The sequence below is a fragment of the Erithacus rubecula genome, assembly GCF_903797595.1.
Source record: "Erithacus rubecula genome assembly, chromosome: 9".
NCBI classification, from domain to species: domain Eukaryota; kingdom Metazoa; phylum Chordata; class Aves; order Passeriformes; family Muscicapidae; genus Erithacus; species Erithacus rubecula.
In genome coordinates this window covers 18,478,545-18,495,252 of record NC_136660.1, presented here as the reverse complement: position 1 = coordinate 18,495,252, position 16,708 = coordinate 18,478,545, and the positions used below count along the sequence as shown (strand labels likewise).

Below are 16,708 nucleotides of genomic sequence, written 5' to 3'. Positions count from 1 at the left end.
TTTTCACAACCTTCAAAGGCTTCTCTGTGAGCCTTGTACAACAGCTGGTACTTTTTTTACTACCCTTAAACCTGTGGGCAATAGTTATTATACAAGGAAAATGCTACATTTTTAAAGACACTTTGTGGAAAAATTGAGCAGCTGTTTAGCTGGCCAAAAATATTTATTCATTGTTTTTATGAAAATCTTTAATGACAGCAAGGTGTTTGTTTAAAAAGAGCTTCCCTGCTATAAATGACTGCTCTTCCAATTTCTCATTCTGCTTCTTGGATGTTACTGTGAATTCCTGGACCTCTCTTGATTGAACACATGATCCTCCTGCCAGAGCATGTCTATTGTGGGCACACTCTCTCTGTATTTTAGCAACTCTCCTGAAGTTTTAAAGTGTTTATCTTACACAGCTGAAAGTCTCCTCCTGTTTCATGAGCTCTACACTGGAATGCAGTGGAAGAGACCCAGGGCCTGTGGCCACCCAGATTAGAGTTTTTTGTATTAAGGTCCCTATATGGTTTTGTTAGAGACTTCAGCTCTGTCTCTGTCTGTCTCTGCTCCTTGTTTGGGAGGCTAGTGGGAGGAGAAGAGATGAAGGGGCTATATAACCTCTGAGATTCAGATACTGAGTGTACCACCCCAGAGCAGCATCCCCAGCCAAGCACTGTCAGGGTAAGTGGCACGGAACCAATGGCATGATTTACAGGTTGCTGGAGGATTTCAATTAAATAATCTCAAGTGGAAGCTATTCAGGAGGATGTGGTGCTGCGCTGTAATTTGCTTAAGAAACTTGCTAGAATTGAGTGGATAAAATACTTGTAGTATCTATACTGAGTTATCTTTATTTTGTATTCTGAAAGGGAAAGAAAAGTTCTACTGTATAAAGAAATGGTTTGTATAATGTCACTGCTGGAATTGCAGATACACTCTGGCTAAAATCAACCTGTGTGACATTGGTGTGCTAGTTTGGGACAGAGTTCCTGATGGGGTATGTAGTAGTGTTTCTTAGCTGATTTGCTTCAGTGCTTTTAAATGAATTTGAAGTGTAAGAGTGTTTCATGGAATGTAAGTGCAAGAGGAGCTGGAAGTATGCAAATCAGCAGTGTCTAATAGGATAAAATGAGGATGCATGTGTATCCATCCTTGTCTCTATGTGTATGAAACTACTGCTCTGTAAAATGCAAGCATGCATTGACAGGCTGCACACAGCACTTTGTGTGGAGCTGGAGTTCTCTTTATAATTTACTGTGGAGATTGGTGAGGTGATTGGTTATATTTACATGTAAAATGGGGAGAAGAAAGGGGCTAAAGACTATACTGCTTACTTGGGAAAAAAATTTCCTTTTTTCCACAGTACTCAGTGACATTTGGTGCTCTAAGATCTTGCTATGGCAGTCCTGAGCTGTAACTCATTGGCTGGTAGCAAAGCTCTCTGTCTGATTTTTCAACTTTTTGTTCTTTATGACTAAATATGGTTTTCATTTAGAGTCCACTAAGCTCAGAAATGTAGCCTTTCCTGCCCCCTTCTTCCCCTCCCCCAAGTGATTTTTGGCATTGCATTAGCAGCATTGGTTTGAGCAACCCCCCTGACCTCAAAGGCTGTTCCAAAAACAGACAGCTGAAAAGCATATTTCCTAATTAGGAAATGGTTTGTCCAAACCAGTCTGTTCATTCATGTTAGATAACAGTTGTACTCCATTCAGTAAATATTTTAATATAAAGAGCCTGTTTCTCCAGGAGTTTAATAAATGAAAAATTGCAACTTACTTTCCTTCCACAGTTATAATGATGAAATGTCTGGAACACAAAGTCAGGATTTCCCTGCCCTTGCTTTCTGCTGGGAGCTGTGCCCAGGCAGCCTGCAGGAGCAGGGCTGCAGCCATGTCTCGTGGCTGGGGACAGACAGAGGATATCAAATGAAGCATTTGGGAGAAATGTCTGTGTTTGTTCCATCCACTGCAGAGGCTGGACAGATTGTGGTCTCCCTTGCTCATTGGCCATGGCTCTTGCTGACCCCATTCTCCTTTCTGCCTGCACTTCCACTATTCCTGCAGCAGAAGGTTTTGGAGACTGTGTGTGGAGCCAGCTGGTCCATGGATGACAGCTGTCTCCCTTAGCTGTTAACACATTGCAATTTGTTGAACTCTGCATGGAAGCCCAGGCTTGGAGTGGGCCAAGTGATTCCCTACCAGGCTATAAATTGTGAGCAAATAGTTCTTCTTGAGTCCTGGTATTCAGTGCTTGTTTCTGTAATTGACTTTAATGCAAAGTCTTCAAAGCATTTTTATTACCCATATTATCTTCCTGTTGCCAGAGGAAGAAAACAGTTTCTTTTTACTGAGCCAAGGAGCCAACATAAATTGTTCTGTCACTCTACAAATGTAGTTTATTAGCTGATTTGAAATGATGATAGAGCAGATGTTATGGTCTGTTTTTAAAACACACACTGTCTCTGGCTCAATTTTAAAGGTGAGTTTATTTTTCTGAATGATTGGGAGAGAACTGAAAAAGACTTACATTTTTCCCCCATTTTGTTTGGAAAATTTCTACCTTTTTAAAAGGTTAAATGTAAACTTAATTGGCCACCTGCACCAGTGGATTAACATCTGCATCAGGAAGAAACCCTTGGTACATGCACAGCATTTAGTGTAGTTAGTTTTTGGGAAGCCCAAGACTAGAAGGGGAAGTTGAAGTGCTCTTACCTTTAACAGCTATCCACGTGCAGGATTTTGTCAGGGTAGTGGAACAGCAGGAGAAGCTGTGCTGAATTCAATGCAAATGAATCCTTGCTTTTGCAGCTGTCAGTCCAGGGTTCTCTTTTATCTCCCTCCCCCAGCCATGGATTTTTGAGACCAAATTTAGATAAACATTTGCTGCTCCCTGATCTCTCTGCCCGTGCTGCAGGGCTGGAAGTCTCCTCTGGAATTCCCTGGATAATCTCTGGTGCACACAGCCCTTTGGCAGACACGGTTGGAACCTCTCCTGCTTTCAGAAGAAAGCCCATTCCCCCCAGCAGCCTTTGTGGTTCCCATACCCCTCCTTGCAGGTTCTCATTGTTCATAGAGCCAGCGTGGCTCTGCTACCCGAGTGTGATTTTTGGCTTTGATGCAATTCTCCCCTGCTGATTTCACAGGGCTGTTTCTGCCTGGAAGGCCAGCAGACACTGCAGTAGAAGATGTGTGAGGAAGAGGACAGCACTGCCCTGGTCTGTGACAATGGGTCGGGGCTCTGCAAAGCCGGCTTCGCTGGAGACGATGCTCCCAGAGCAGTGTTCCCCTCCATTGTGGGCCGTCCCAGGCACCAGGTGATGAACTGCTTTGGTTGTTCCTCACTGGGCTTGTAGAAAGCTTGGCTGCCCTGTCCCCAGCTCTTCAGCCATGTCTGTGTCTGGGGCTAGTCCAGCCTAAGGTGATCTATGTAGCAGTATTTCCAGGAAAAATGAGTCCAGCAGTGCACTCACCTGAATCCAAGGAAGCTTCTTGCCTTATGAAAGGAATTCTTTAAAAATTTTTCTCTCCCTTCTATGTCATCTTTCCCCTGTCCTTTAATTTTGAATCACCCAGAGAACTAGGTGAGTAGAACTAATTTAAAGAAACCCAACCCAAAATCCAAATAAGCCCAACAGGGGAACATCTGGGAATTCTGACTGCCCTTTAAGCTGATAATAGGTAATGTGTGAAAGACTAAAGGAGGAAGTTGCAATTTTCAGTTAGCTTCCTCCTAACCTTTCTGACTTTATTCATTTAGCTGTGTCAGAAATGAACACCTGTCTATGGTTGAGTTTCTTTAGCTTCAAGGTTTGCATTTTTGTATATGATTTATTACACTATATTTTAATAGTTTGGAAATACATTTATTATCTGAGCTGTTAATTATAGAGAGTTTATGAGACAGATCATTAGCATGAATTAGAGCAGCTTGTCTAGGTCACAACAAACTAATCCAAGTAATTAACAGATTCCACCTAATTGCTTCGATGTCACCCGAGGCTCTGGTGGAAAGAGGCAAGCCCTTTGTAAGAAGCAGCATTTTATATACACAGCAAATGCATTTTAAGTTCTCCAGAACTGGAGAAATACCTGCCTTTCAATATAGAAACTAGGACTGGAGGGCTAATTGAGGCCTCTGGGAATTATCATAATTTGCAAATTGTGCTCAAATGCCATTTTCTGTAGCTGGGGTACATGATATTAATTGTTGAAAACCAAGCCATATAGTTACAGTGGAAACAAATACAGATTTCTAGAACCTTTCTTTCCTGTTCATTAGGATGGATCATCACATTAAAAACTGCAAATCTGGGATGCCTGTTTTTAAGACATAGATTTAGAGATGCCAAGGGTTGGAATCTGTAATGACTAAGTTCTCATAGGAGTATTATGCACTTAAAGGATCCTACTACATTCTATTTATTTTTTTCATTACTTCTGACCTTAATAGAGACCAGTGTATGTCCTGGGTCGTTTCCAGTGTCTGATCCTTTAATAATTTCTACAGACCATGAAAATATCTCTGAAGAAGTCCACACAGTAGATTTAAATTGTCCACCCCTCCCTAATTGCAATGTTATGGCATTCAAATAGAGGATTAAAAATGTTGAAACTTGAGCTTTGGGAAATGTAAAGTCTGTATCACTCCACCTTGACCCTTAGATGGCACAATATCACTTTTTGCTTTTACTTCCCTTTATTACCATTTAGCATACTGTTCATCTCTAAATAATAACAAACATTAAAACAACTCAATTTTTCCACTTTCTCTTGATGCATTTAATATTGTATTTGTTCTGTTTACTTAACTGCTGTGGAAATATGAACTGCAGAGATTTAATAACCAAACATTTGATATTGGCAATTTAAGAACAACACATTATTCTCTATGTGTTAGCATTAGTAAAGTATGTTGTAACTAGTATAAATGGGAACTGAATCTATTTCCCAGCTAACATTCTGTCTACTTTATGAGATTCCCTGAGAGACTAACACAATTTGTATTATTTTATAGGGTGTGATGGTTGGTATGGGTCAAAAAGACAGCTATGTGGGTGATGAGGCTCAAAGCAAGAGAGGAATCCTGACCCTGAAATACCCCATAGAGCACGGCATCATCACAAACTGGGACGACATGGAGAAGGTACTCCAGCTTTGGAAAGTTGATGTGTGCTACCCAACAGAACCACTTGAACCAAATATTGCCAGAATATCCACTAAATTTTAGATGAAAGTGTCATGCTATGCAGTATGGTTCAAGGAGAAACTCATTGACAGGCAAAGCTAATGTGCATCTAAAGCTAGAGTATCAATAGGAGTACATCAAAATTGTAATTAGGAGTTCTTTAACTCCAGCATGACCTTTGCCAGTTACTGAGAAAGGGGCAGGGGGAGAGAGAAGGGAAGGAAGAAAGAAAAAGAATAGATCAATTTGCTAGTAAAAATCGGAATCTGAGAAGGTATCAGTTTCTGCAAAAATGCAAAGCATGTATGTGATACTGATGTGAAGGGCAGTGTTTACACACATACTTTTAATGCTTGGAAGATTAGCAGAGCAATGCATCCATTTCAGAGCTAGACTGAAAGGTTTCCAGAATCATGTTTATATTCATATTATGTACAGATAATATAATTTCTAAGATTCTAAAATGGTATCTCTATTTAATGCTTTTCTGTGAAAATAGGGCTACTTGCAACAGTCTGGACATCCCAATACACTGTAAGTGTGTGGAGTCTCCCAGCACTTAATGAGTCTCAGTATTGTAGAATTTGCTTGAAGGCAAAATCTTTTAGATGCCAAACATATCAACCAGTCCCTAACCACCACCAGCTTGAAAACAAGCTTAGCAAATACTTCTTGGTCTTCAGACTAAAACTTGTGGTTGTTTTACATCTTATCAGTGTATTAACCTCCTCACTGCACTGAGTCCACTTGGCCTCAGACTTTTACAATTTGTAGGAACAAGTTGTGTGGAGCTGATAAACACAAGTTGACTTTCAACCTCACAAACCATTTATTTCTTTTCATGAATTCTTGGACTGGCCTGTAAAAACCAAAAGATGGAGCTGTCAAGAGACTCATTATCTGTTGAACTCTGTATATGTTCTCTGAGTTGTTCTGGTACTGTTTTCCTTTCAGTCGTTATTGAAATACCATTGCTGGAGCCAAGTGTGTCCTGTTCTTTTTTACTGTAAGAGTACCATATTCATTTTCCTTATGTGTCCTTAAAGAAAGTCATATATTACTGGTAGTAGAGCCTGAGGGTAGTGGTTTTTTCCTACAGCTATTCTGGTAGTGTCTATGGAGGCAGTAAGAACAACTGCATGAGAAACATCACCAGCCTTTATCTAGAGCTGCAAGCAGAGTGCTGGAGCTTAGTACCTGATAGAAGTGATGTTGAGCTGCTGACTGATGGTGTTTCTTTCCCTTGGCTTCTCTCCCTGTGCTCAGATCTGGCACCATTCTTTCTATAATGAGCTCCGTGTTGCACCTGAAGAGCACCCGACTCTGCTGACGGAAGCACCGCTGAATCCCAAAGCCAACCGCGAGAAAATGACCCAGGTAAGCTCCCCCTGGAGCTGTGGAATAATCCAACCTTTTCATCAACAGGGTCTGAATGTCATCATTCCAGTTCGTCAGGCTGTCCAGCACTCTGTCCTCTCAGTTATGGAAAATGGAAAGTACATAGTGAACACCTGTCTTATTTATATGTTATTGCATATAGTTTAGAAAATCATTGTATCTGCTTTGAATGTAATCACTCCAGTCTGTCCAACTTTATGTCATCTTAATCTGTTTCTTACAAAATTATCTTTATTATGTGCATGTGGCTGTATTAATATGATAAAGATATAGGTCAAATACAGAGAGATATCTACAGGACAAATACTTTTGGATTTGGATTTTGTATTTTCATTTCTTGAATGAGAAATATGAAAATCTTGTATTCTACCTTTTTTCCAGTAAATTGCTTCAACTAAGTTAAGCCCTCTAGTGTTAAGACAATTATCTAATTGCTTTTCAGATTATGTTCGAGACGTTCAATGTGCCAGCCATGTATGTAGCTATTCAAGCTGTTCTGTCCCTCTATGCCTCTGGGCGTACCACAGGTAAGGCTCAGGGGAACATGGCACAGGTGTGTGAGACAGTTCTGTGGGTCCGATGGGAATGAACCGTGTGTCACCTTCTCAAAGGGATCGTGCTGGACTCTGGGGACGGCGTCACCCACAACGTGCCCATCTACGAAGGCTACGCCCTGCCACACGCCATCATGCGCCTGGACCTGGCCGGCCGCGACCTGACCGACTACCTCATGAAAATCCTGACGGAGCGGGGCTACTCCTTCGTGACCACCGGTAAGGACACGAGGGCTGGAAAGGAGCCCAGCTCCTGTGCAGGGCTTCTACTGGCTCAGGAGGACTGTCAGTGGTTCTGCAGTGGAATAGGCATGAGAAAGTCTCCAACATGAAAGTCCCATAAAAGACTAGCAGAGGATTTGTTTAAAACATGGGGAGGGTGTTGGAGGATGAAAGGGAACGACTAGTCAACATGTCTGGGTCCTTCCTGAATGCCATTTTAAAGGTTGAATCCTCTTTACAGCGGAGCGTGAAATTGTCCGTGACATCAAGGAAAAGCTCTGTTATGTGGCCCTGGACTTTGAAAATGAGATGGCCACTGCTGCATCTTCCTCCTCTCTGGAAAAAAGCTATGAGCTTCCCGATGGTCAGGTGATCACCATTGGGAATGAACGGTTCCGGTGCCCGGAGACCCTCTTCCAGCCATCGTTCATTGGTAGGTTCAGTGACTGTTCTGTCTTGTAAACTGCACAGAAATACCAAGTCCCTATTTCCTTTTGCTTGTGCTACATTACTAACTCACCTAGACCTACACACGAGTGTGTCCTAGCACCCATTATAAAATAACCTTTTAGAACAGGGCTATTAATGTGGTAGGAGGAACTTGATGTTAAACAATTAGCCAAAACGCTTTCCCAAAATAAACCTACAATGTTTATTCCTGCCTTCTGGCATCGGGCCTGTGTCATTTTGTATGTTTGAATGTGCTTGCCAAGAGTGGGAAGAGGTGGGAGGGGCAGGCAGGCAGCAAGACCTACTTTTATTTTTCCAGAAGACTGCTCCAAATCCTGAATCCACAGTTCATCGTCTTTTCGGAGCAAAGCCAAGACGGTGCCATGCTAATCAACATCCATGAAGGCAGATTTGCAACTAGGTCACACAGAAAGCCAGTGTCAGTTCTGCCAATAGGCAGAATTTAAACTCAGAGATAAAGTAGTTGCATACCTTGAGGTATTAGGACATATTTTGACTTTTCTGAGTTGACTTATTTTTAAAAAGAAAAAAAAAAAAAAAGAAAACATATTATTCCAAGACCATATAAGGAATTTTTAGGACAATTGAGATTGCCTGCAAAAGCCTAGTGGAAACTTTACTATTCCACCCTCAACTTTCTTTTTAAGGAGGAGCTGTTGTGTGTAAGGGGGAGAGAAGGGCTATGCACCAAGGAACTCTTAAGCAAATAATGACTTTCCATATTTCCAAAGGTCTGAGACTGATGTCTTCCAAATAGTCCCTGAACAGCATGTCAGTTGTGCATTAACAATTTTAAGTCTCTGTATGGATCCGCTTCCTCACTGTTCTGTACCTTCCCCAGGCATGGAGTCTGCTGGCATTCATGAAACCACTTACAACAGCATCATGAAATGTGACATAGATATCAGAAAGGATCTTTATGCCAACAATGTGCTGTCTGGAGGCACCACAATGTACCCGGGTATTGCAGACAGGATGCAGAAGGAAATTACTGCTCTGGCTCCCAGCACCATGAAGATCAAGGTATGTATGGTACAATCATTTGTAGACTACATGAGCTGGCATTTACAAAGTCCTCAAAGATCTAGTGAAACATGCAACACTTTACAAAGTAACTGCTTTTAACATATTTTGAGTCACATCTGGATTATCTAGCAAATAATCATCAATTGGTAACTTTGGTGCTGGAAGAAGAGAGCCTTCTCTCATCTTGTTCATGCTGATTTCTGTCACATGTCCTAATGTGGCCAAAGAACAGCATGAACCCAGGAGCAAAAATTTTGCTCTGAGGCTGTGTGTGAGCTTCTTCAGTCCTTCTAGTCTGATGAACATGGGAGAGAGGAAATGTTGGTTTTGTCTTTGGCTTACAATTTTGAAAGAGACCTGGACAAGCTATCTTCGTTCTGCTGCTTCAAATCTTCTGTTCTTTGCTTCAAAAACATTTTATCAGCTATACCAAAAGCAGTGCTCCATAGGTCATTGATTTTTTTCAAGCCCACCTGGACTGTCATTATGTGTTTCCAGAGCAATTATCTCCCTTTTTCTCATATGTGCCCAGGAGTACATGAATACACCAGGGATAGGGGCCACTGAGAAGGCTGAGTCAGGCAGAGAATTTGAGGGTATAGATTTATACAACAAATTTTAAACTTTCCTGCTTGCAGCAATAGCACTAGCACATAGATGCAGTGTTTTTGTTAATATCACATACCACTGCTTTAGGATTTTTCTATAAAAATGCATTTTATTCACCTCAGTTGTACTTAATGTTTTCATTTCTTAAACAGATCATTGCTCCTCCTGAACGCAAGTACTCGGTCTGGATTGGAGGTTCTATCCTTGCCTCCCTCTCTACTTTCCAGCAGATGTGGATCAGCAAACAGGAATATGATGAAGCTGGCCCATCCATTGTTCACCGCAAATGCTTTTAAATTGCTTTTTCTTTATGTGTCCCCTTAGTGTGAATGTATTCAGGGAAATACATTCTTATAATTTCATTCCATAAATCCTTCATCTTAATCTAATTAATTGGATACTGTGTATTTCTTAAAATAAATTTTAAATATGCTCTGAAATTGCTGCTCCTATTTAAAAACAAAAACAAAAGCCAAGCCGTGTGTGTGTGTGTGGAGATGCCATTACAGCTGGCTTGAAGCTCCATCTTGTGACATGAATTTATTATTACACTGTACTGGGATTAACAGAAATGGTGGTACCCATGCAGGCTCAAAAGTTTAACCTCAGAAACATCTTAATCACAGAACCAGTCATGGTTCTTTCAAAGGAGGCAGTACCAAAGGAGCACAGCATCTGTTCAGTATCAGGATGAGCATGGGCACGCTGCTTTGCATCTGCTCTATCCAGAAATGTTATCTATCCACATCACTTCTTATTTCACAGCTGTCATGGTGGAAAAGCTAATTTCTTACAGTGCATGGCCCAGGGGTGTGTGATGGGTACCATAACAATTCTCTTTTCTTTAAAGAAATAAAACCTGTTCCTTTGGGAGCGTATCTAAACACTAATAGTAGGTCAAACATATGATTTTCCTATTGTATGCCCTCAGGATGAGTACAGCCCATTACTTTTATTTTGTGATTTCTAGCAAGATCTAAAGGGTAATTAAGCTGGCTTAATATACTTTCTCTTCAGAGCCTTTTTTTTAACGGGAGGGGGGGTAATAATGTGTTCAAAATAGCTAAACTAATTTAGACAATTTTCTTTTTCTGTGATTTTTCTGATTCCATTTATAATCTTAAACACATCAGCTAGATGTATATGCATAGAAGCTGAAGCCAGTAATACTGTCTTAGAAGTATATATATATATGAATAAAGAATTCACTGAGACAGACCTGGAAAAGGCCACTTCTGAGAAACTTGCTGCAATTCATTAGAGTTCAGGATAAAGGATGCTATTTATTTTTTTTAACCTATTTTCTTCTCTCAGCTCAATAGTTTACCTCACTTGCCTGTTACTTGTTATCTTTCAAACTGTAAGCTTTGCAACAGCACCTGTTATTTACCATGTCTTTATAACCCCGGGGTTCCAGATCTTGTCCAGCTTCTGACTGTTAGCACATGTTGCAACCCTCTTTGTACTAACCTTATTATTTAAAGTATAGGTCATCTAGGTTCTTGGAACAGTTACTAAATAAACTCTTGTAAAAGCAAATAACTTTGTATGGTTCTTCCTTCTAACTCTGTCTAGATCTTTTTATCTAGCTCTAGATACATCCAGGGAATCATTTTCAGGATAAGAAATTTCTTTCAATGTAAAGTTTCTACTGGCAGCTTTCTGGAGAAGACACATTTTGCCAAGGGACTCTGATGCATCTCTGCTATCCCAAAATGGTGAGGACCAGCTCTCAGATAAAGGATTTGGCATTTCTAAATATTTTCTGCTTAATAGCTGAAACTTGAGCTATAGAAGTTGGACTGGAGAAAAGGATGAAAAAAAAATCACATGAACTGATGGATTTGCCTCTACTACACATAATTTAAATTTACTGAAGCTGTAAGAGATGTACATAGCTGGAAGTCACAAAAAGCCAACCACTGTTAAAAATATCTAATTCTCAGAAGGCAATTAATGTGAACAAGTGACAAAACAAACATTACCTATTTCAAAACAGTTACTGCAGTTTGAAGTTCATTTTATTGTTGTGTTTTATGGGTGAGATTTGTTTACAGATTCAGGGTTAATGCCACTGAACTCCATCTTGACAGAGCAACAAAATAACTCCAAAACAGGCTAGAGCAATAAATATCAAACCATTCAATCTAAAATGTATAAATATAAAAGTAATTTCTGAAAATGTAGGAAAAGACAGGAATCCATTTTTCTGTTTTGGCCTTTTGTAGAGTAATATTGTTGTGGTTCATCCGTATCACCTCAGATCCAGCACAATTATCTTTATGTCTTTCCCAACCACGTGGGTACATGGCTGCAGAAGAAGTCAACCTGTTACTCTCAGAAATCTCAGTAAAATACTCAGTAACTTTATCATTAACTAGTTCTCTGAAAGACCACTGAAAAGAGCCTACCTGGAACAAAAATCTTAACTTTTTTAGAGCTGGACTATCTTCTCATTATTCCTACATTCAGTGATGAAAGAACAGAACAAAGAAAGAACTCTGACCTCTCCTTTGGAGGATTAATGCTGACATTCAGAAATCCTGAAAACACAGTAATATCCAATATCCAATATCTCAGTATGACTTCTCTGTATTGAATGATTTTATTTTAAGCTATATGAGGTGCTTCTGTTTTTGAAGTGAACGTCATTGAAAAAACCCAAACCCTTAGTTATTCAAAGGTAAAGACTCTTATCAGAAATGTCAGTGTTAGCAGGAAGACAGCTCTGACTGTACTGCTCAGCCATACATGCATCATTTTGCTATTAAAACATCAAAAGATACAGCAGTTACAGAGAATTGCTTAGAGAAGCCAGGATAAACTTTGGCAATGAAGGAAATAGGGCTTAACCTACTTACAGCTGCATTTTTAAGTAGCTGGAATGTTTTGTTGGGACACTAAAATTGGAGAGATGGACTGATTCATTGCTTAAAAACTGAAGTGCTCAAGAGTAACACCCATTTGAAAATGTGGGTTTTCCTCCTTCTGAAGGCAGGTAAAAGTGGTGATGGTGACTGATAGTAACTACCTCTGGATAACCACCATTTGAATGGCAGTTTGTAACACTCACCCTTGGCTTCAGTAATGACTGCTTAAGTAGTCTCCTGATGTCTACCCTGGGCAGTCAATTAAGGATAATGAATTTGTAAAATGGGGAAAATTATTAAGAAATCTAATATTAAGTTTCTGTTTGCAGCAGAAACATGGTCAGGAGTTTGAATAGCAAAATCTGTGTTGAATTATATACTTACATTAAATAACCTAGGGTCCTTTGTATGTGGATGGAATCCCTTCTTTTTACAAGCAGAAACTTCCAGCATGCCAGCATTAGTAAGTCTGAAGATGCCAGTGCTGAAAAGCAGAACATGAAACTCCTGTTACACACTGCTCCCACAGTACACATCCAAGGTTTCACAAACAAATTGCTTAGTTTAAAGGAAGGACAACAGAAAGGTACTTGGTGACCTTCAATACACAGCTGCCCCAGCTCAGTTGGACTTTTAAAGGTATTTTAAACCAAATAGAGTTGTATTCCTGTAAAGGAAGAGATGTGAGGGGAAGGGGAGAAAAAGGATCATGGTGCTGGTGCTGTTCCTGTCAGGCAGGTTAGGCCACTGAAGGATAAGGCTGGTTGACACAGGAACAGATAAAACCAGAAATGTACATGTTCTGGATTGCATTTCATCCAGGGCAACTGGAAAGAGAAGAGCCTTTAAACCAGCTGTGTAAATGTCTGCTGGGAGCACATCCTCCCAACTCCTGTAGGCAATCATGTGACACAAAATATTAGCAAATGCACTGCTGCAACTCTTTAGGTATTCAATGAAATGTTACAAAGCCATCCTTCTGTAAAGATTGATACTCATTAACTACAGGGCAGCACCTGACAACATAAATGTTACAGGTTAGAGTTGGTTATCAGCATCAACTGTGAGAGAGGTTTGCAAGGGCAGAAATTTGAAAGGAATTTCAAGGAATTTGAAAGAAATTTGAGGAGAAATTTCAAGGAATTTGGAAGAAATTTGAGGCAGGCTCAGGGTCAGAAAGCCTAGTGCTGGTGCCCTTGCCTCAGCCTGTGTTCACAGCTCTGCCAGCTGAAGAGCCTTCAGGCAACCAGGGCAGGATTCACATCTGCACAGGCAGAAGGCCAGAAGGAAAGGCTGAAGAAATGAACACACTAAACAATGGCACCCTGAAATGCCAGGCACACCAAAGGACAGTCACAAATTCCTTGAGGTTGGAAGGAACTGCAGAAGACTTCATGACATCTCTGGGAAACCTGCTCCATTACAAACCTTCACATTTATATTTGCACTATTCTAGTTTTTTTCAGATACATAGTTTGAAATTTATGAAATACAAAAAGAGATCCTTATTATCAAAAAAGTGATGTTTACCCTTCTGCTTTTCAAATTGCAATTTTCATATCATTCTAGAGAACTAAGCCTAACCTCTCTCCACATCCTTCAGCAGATAGAATGAAGACAGATGGGTGGTAGGGCTTTGGCAATGAGTACTCCAGAAGAATAGCTCCTGTAATTATCCCTTTGTTGAGCTGAATTTATAAAAATAAAATAAAATTTAAAAGCTGGGTCTGTGAGGGGAGGAGGAGAGAGAAGCCAGAAACAATACTGTACAGAGAGGCTGACTGAAATGCAGGTCTAGGCAACTTGAGAAAACGAAGTCACAACACAATGTTCATGCCCTTCATCTGAGTTGACATGTACTCTTGGCATTTGATCGAATTTTATGACAAGAAGCAGGAAAAAATACCGAAATATTACTTAAAAAATCAAAACTTACTCATTATGCTTTGGTGAACAAACAATTGCAATGGCCTCAGGCAACATTAGCTGATAAGAGCAATGAGTATGAAGATCAACACTGGATAAGAATGCAGTTTGTGTTGGATGTGTCTACAAAAAGAAAGGGTAAACTCAACATCATGAAATATTTCTTACAGATCAAGGTCAACATACATTCAAGAAGGAAAAATAATTTGTTATTAGTGAAAGCATCAGTAGTTCCCCAGGCTGGTTTCTAAAGTTCTCCTTAGCCCAGATTCTATGTTTTTCTATATTGCTCAGCCTGGAGAAAAGAAGGCTTTTCAGAATGACATTAATGGAGGCATGTTCACAATCAGATATACAAGCAGTTTTCTGATCATGGGGGGAAAAGGTGGAACAAAGAAGCACCAGACAAATGGAAATTGCTTAATTGTCCAACATCCCTAAGAGAAAAATTAATATACTGTTTAAACAACACAGTACTCTCCTCCCTGACTGTTGAATATGGCATCAGAAAGTAATACAATACCCCTAAATCAACATTTAAAAAAGTTGCACCTGCAAAGGCAGGCCCATTATGTCAGCAGGATGCCTCAATTGCATTAAGGAGTTCTCTGCAGAGGATGTGAGTGCTTATTTACATCACTACTTAATTTGAACTAAGTAAGCAAATTTGTATTACTCCAGTTGTTTATTTTCTTTATGTTTTTATTTTTTTTTCACATAGCATGTAGAGCCAATATAGGAAAACCAGGATCTTTGAGTTATACATACATGGATCCAACCCAAAGTGAGGAGATCATACTGATCCTGAATACCAAATAATTCCTCCACGTTCTCCATGTCACAGTAGTCTGGTCCCGCAGTTTGCTTTGGCACTATTACATGTGTAATAGTAAATTCATTGTGAGTCTGTAAAACAAATATTGACTTAGGGTGGAGCAGATTAACTAAGGAATAAATACCAAATCAAAACCTGAAAGATGTCAGCCTGTCAGCTAAAACAAAACAGTACAGCTCCACTGATTCCAGCTACACTGACTCCAGTGCAGCTCTACCAATATACTGTACCTAAAATTATTTCTTAGCATTTTATAATGAAAACATACAGAGTAGTATTAGTTACAACACAAGGTTGTTGTATTGGAATGTTCTCAGAGATCAGTGTGAAAAGACAGTCCTTTAAAGTAATTAAAAACACATAAAAGAGCTTTGAGAAAACTACCATGATTTTCTGTGAAACTTGGAACAACACTAATACTGCTATTCTTTCTCTTCATGCAATTCAAATACACTTGGGATCATCTTTTGAATTCTTTCTGTCAGCATTAGCCATGATATCTTTCCCTGCTCTCAAAGGACATTAAGTGTTATCTAGGTCAAAGGAAAAACAGCCAGCCTGAAAATCAGATGTTCTACAGCATGATGGGAGGATTTCTGTTTTGTTGTGCCATTATTAATTTGATGACTCTAGTGGATTCTGGCAGTCTTTATATTTCATTGTCCTGTAACTAAACCTCACTTACCTTAGATGAATGCCAGAGAAAGTACTCGAAAAAGCCTGTATTGTGCAGCATGCTGAAAAACTTGCTAGGCTTTATAACAATAGCAGCATACTAAGAGCAGATGTTTCCCCAATAAAGCAAGCCCTCGGTGCTGAAGTGCCCACTCAGATTATAATATGAAGTTCATTACATGGAAGGCTAACAATTTATATCTGCTTCTGCTCTGAAATCAATACATCACAGGATAATACAGCACTATTAAGTATGTCTTCCCCATACAAATGTGAGGGTTAAACTGTACCAGTTTTCCACAGAGAATTCCACATGTCTCTATTCCTCTTACTGTATTTGCCTCTGCCAGCAGCAGAAATTTGTGACAGAGATCCCTGGGCAAAATGACACCTCTGAGTGCTTCGGCCAATTGAGCTAACCAAGAATAAAAAAACAAAAAAAAAGAAAAAGAAAGAAAAAATGAGAGAAAGAGAGATAAAAAGGCATTTGCAGCTAACACAGTGAAGATTCCTAAAATAAGGAAATATAGATAATAATACTTATAAGATAATACTTAAAAGACTTATAATACTTCTAAGTATCTTATACTATATTAATACAAATGGAAGAATTATACGTACCACATCATAGACTTCTAATGAGAATAAATTAACAGCATAAGCACTTAATCTAAATTCAAGTCACCAGCCCACAAGATATGCTCACTAGCCTGTCCCTGAGGTGACAGTGAGCTGGGATCATCTCCCAGGACAGGGCTTTCCAAGGAGAACCACTGCAGGTTCTGTTTCTGCTCCCTTGAAGTCCATGGCAAGACTCAGACTTCATTTCCAACAGCACTAAATCTCAATCTCTATATCCATCCATTGGTACTCAAGTGGAAAACGTGCAACTGTCCCTCTTAAAATGAAGAAACTATAGGGAACTGTTGTGTTTGCACAAACCTTTTCATGGTTAT

The 16,708-nt window shown here is 39.7% G+C and overlaps 2 protein-coding genes across 3 annotated transcripts in view; one reads left to right on the top strand and one right to left on the bottom strand.

Moving 5' to 3' along the window:
• Positions 1 to 2,956: 2,956 nt before the first annotated feature.
• Positions 2,957 to 10,988, top strand: ACTA2 (actin alpha 2, smooth muscle). Its single transcript, XM_079312890.1, has 8 exons — positions 2,957 to 3,295; positions 4,996 to 5,124; positions 6,433 to 6,543; positions 7,007 to 7,091; positions 7,176 to 7,337; positions 7,582 to 7,773; positions 8,653 to 8,834; positions 9,599 to 10,988. Exons 1-8 carry the CDS (start codon positions 3,167 to 3,169, stop codon positions 9,740 to 9,742), a joined length of 1,134 nt encoding a protein of 377 aa, XP_079169016.1. The 5' UTR covers positions 2,957 to 3,166; the 3' UTR covers positions 9,743 to 10,988.
• The window catches only part of STAMBPL1 (STAM binding protein like 1), a 23,408-nt gene continuing 16,940 nt past the window's right edge, over positions 10,241 to 16,708 (bottom strand). Inside the window, exons 7-11 of one of the 2 annotated variants that reach the window (XM_079312880.1) lie at positions 16,043 to 16,167; positions 15,011 to 15,148; positions 14,253 to 14,365; positions 12,701 to 12,800; positions 10,241 to 11,757 (exon numbers count right to left, since the gene is read on the bottom strand). In XM_079312880.1, coding sequence (XP_079169006.1) covers positions 11,701 to 11,757; positions 12,701 to 12,800; positions 14,253 to 14,365; positions 15,011 to 15,148; positions 16,043 to 16,167 — 533 coding nt within the window. In that variant the 3' untranslated portion in view covers positions 10,241 to 11,700. The remainder of the gene's footprint in view (positions 11,758 to 12,700; positions 12,801 to 14,252; positions 14,366 to 15,010; positions 15,149 to 16,042; positions 16,168 to 16,708) is intronic. The other variant, XM_079312881.1, reaches the window with a different exon arrangement.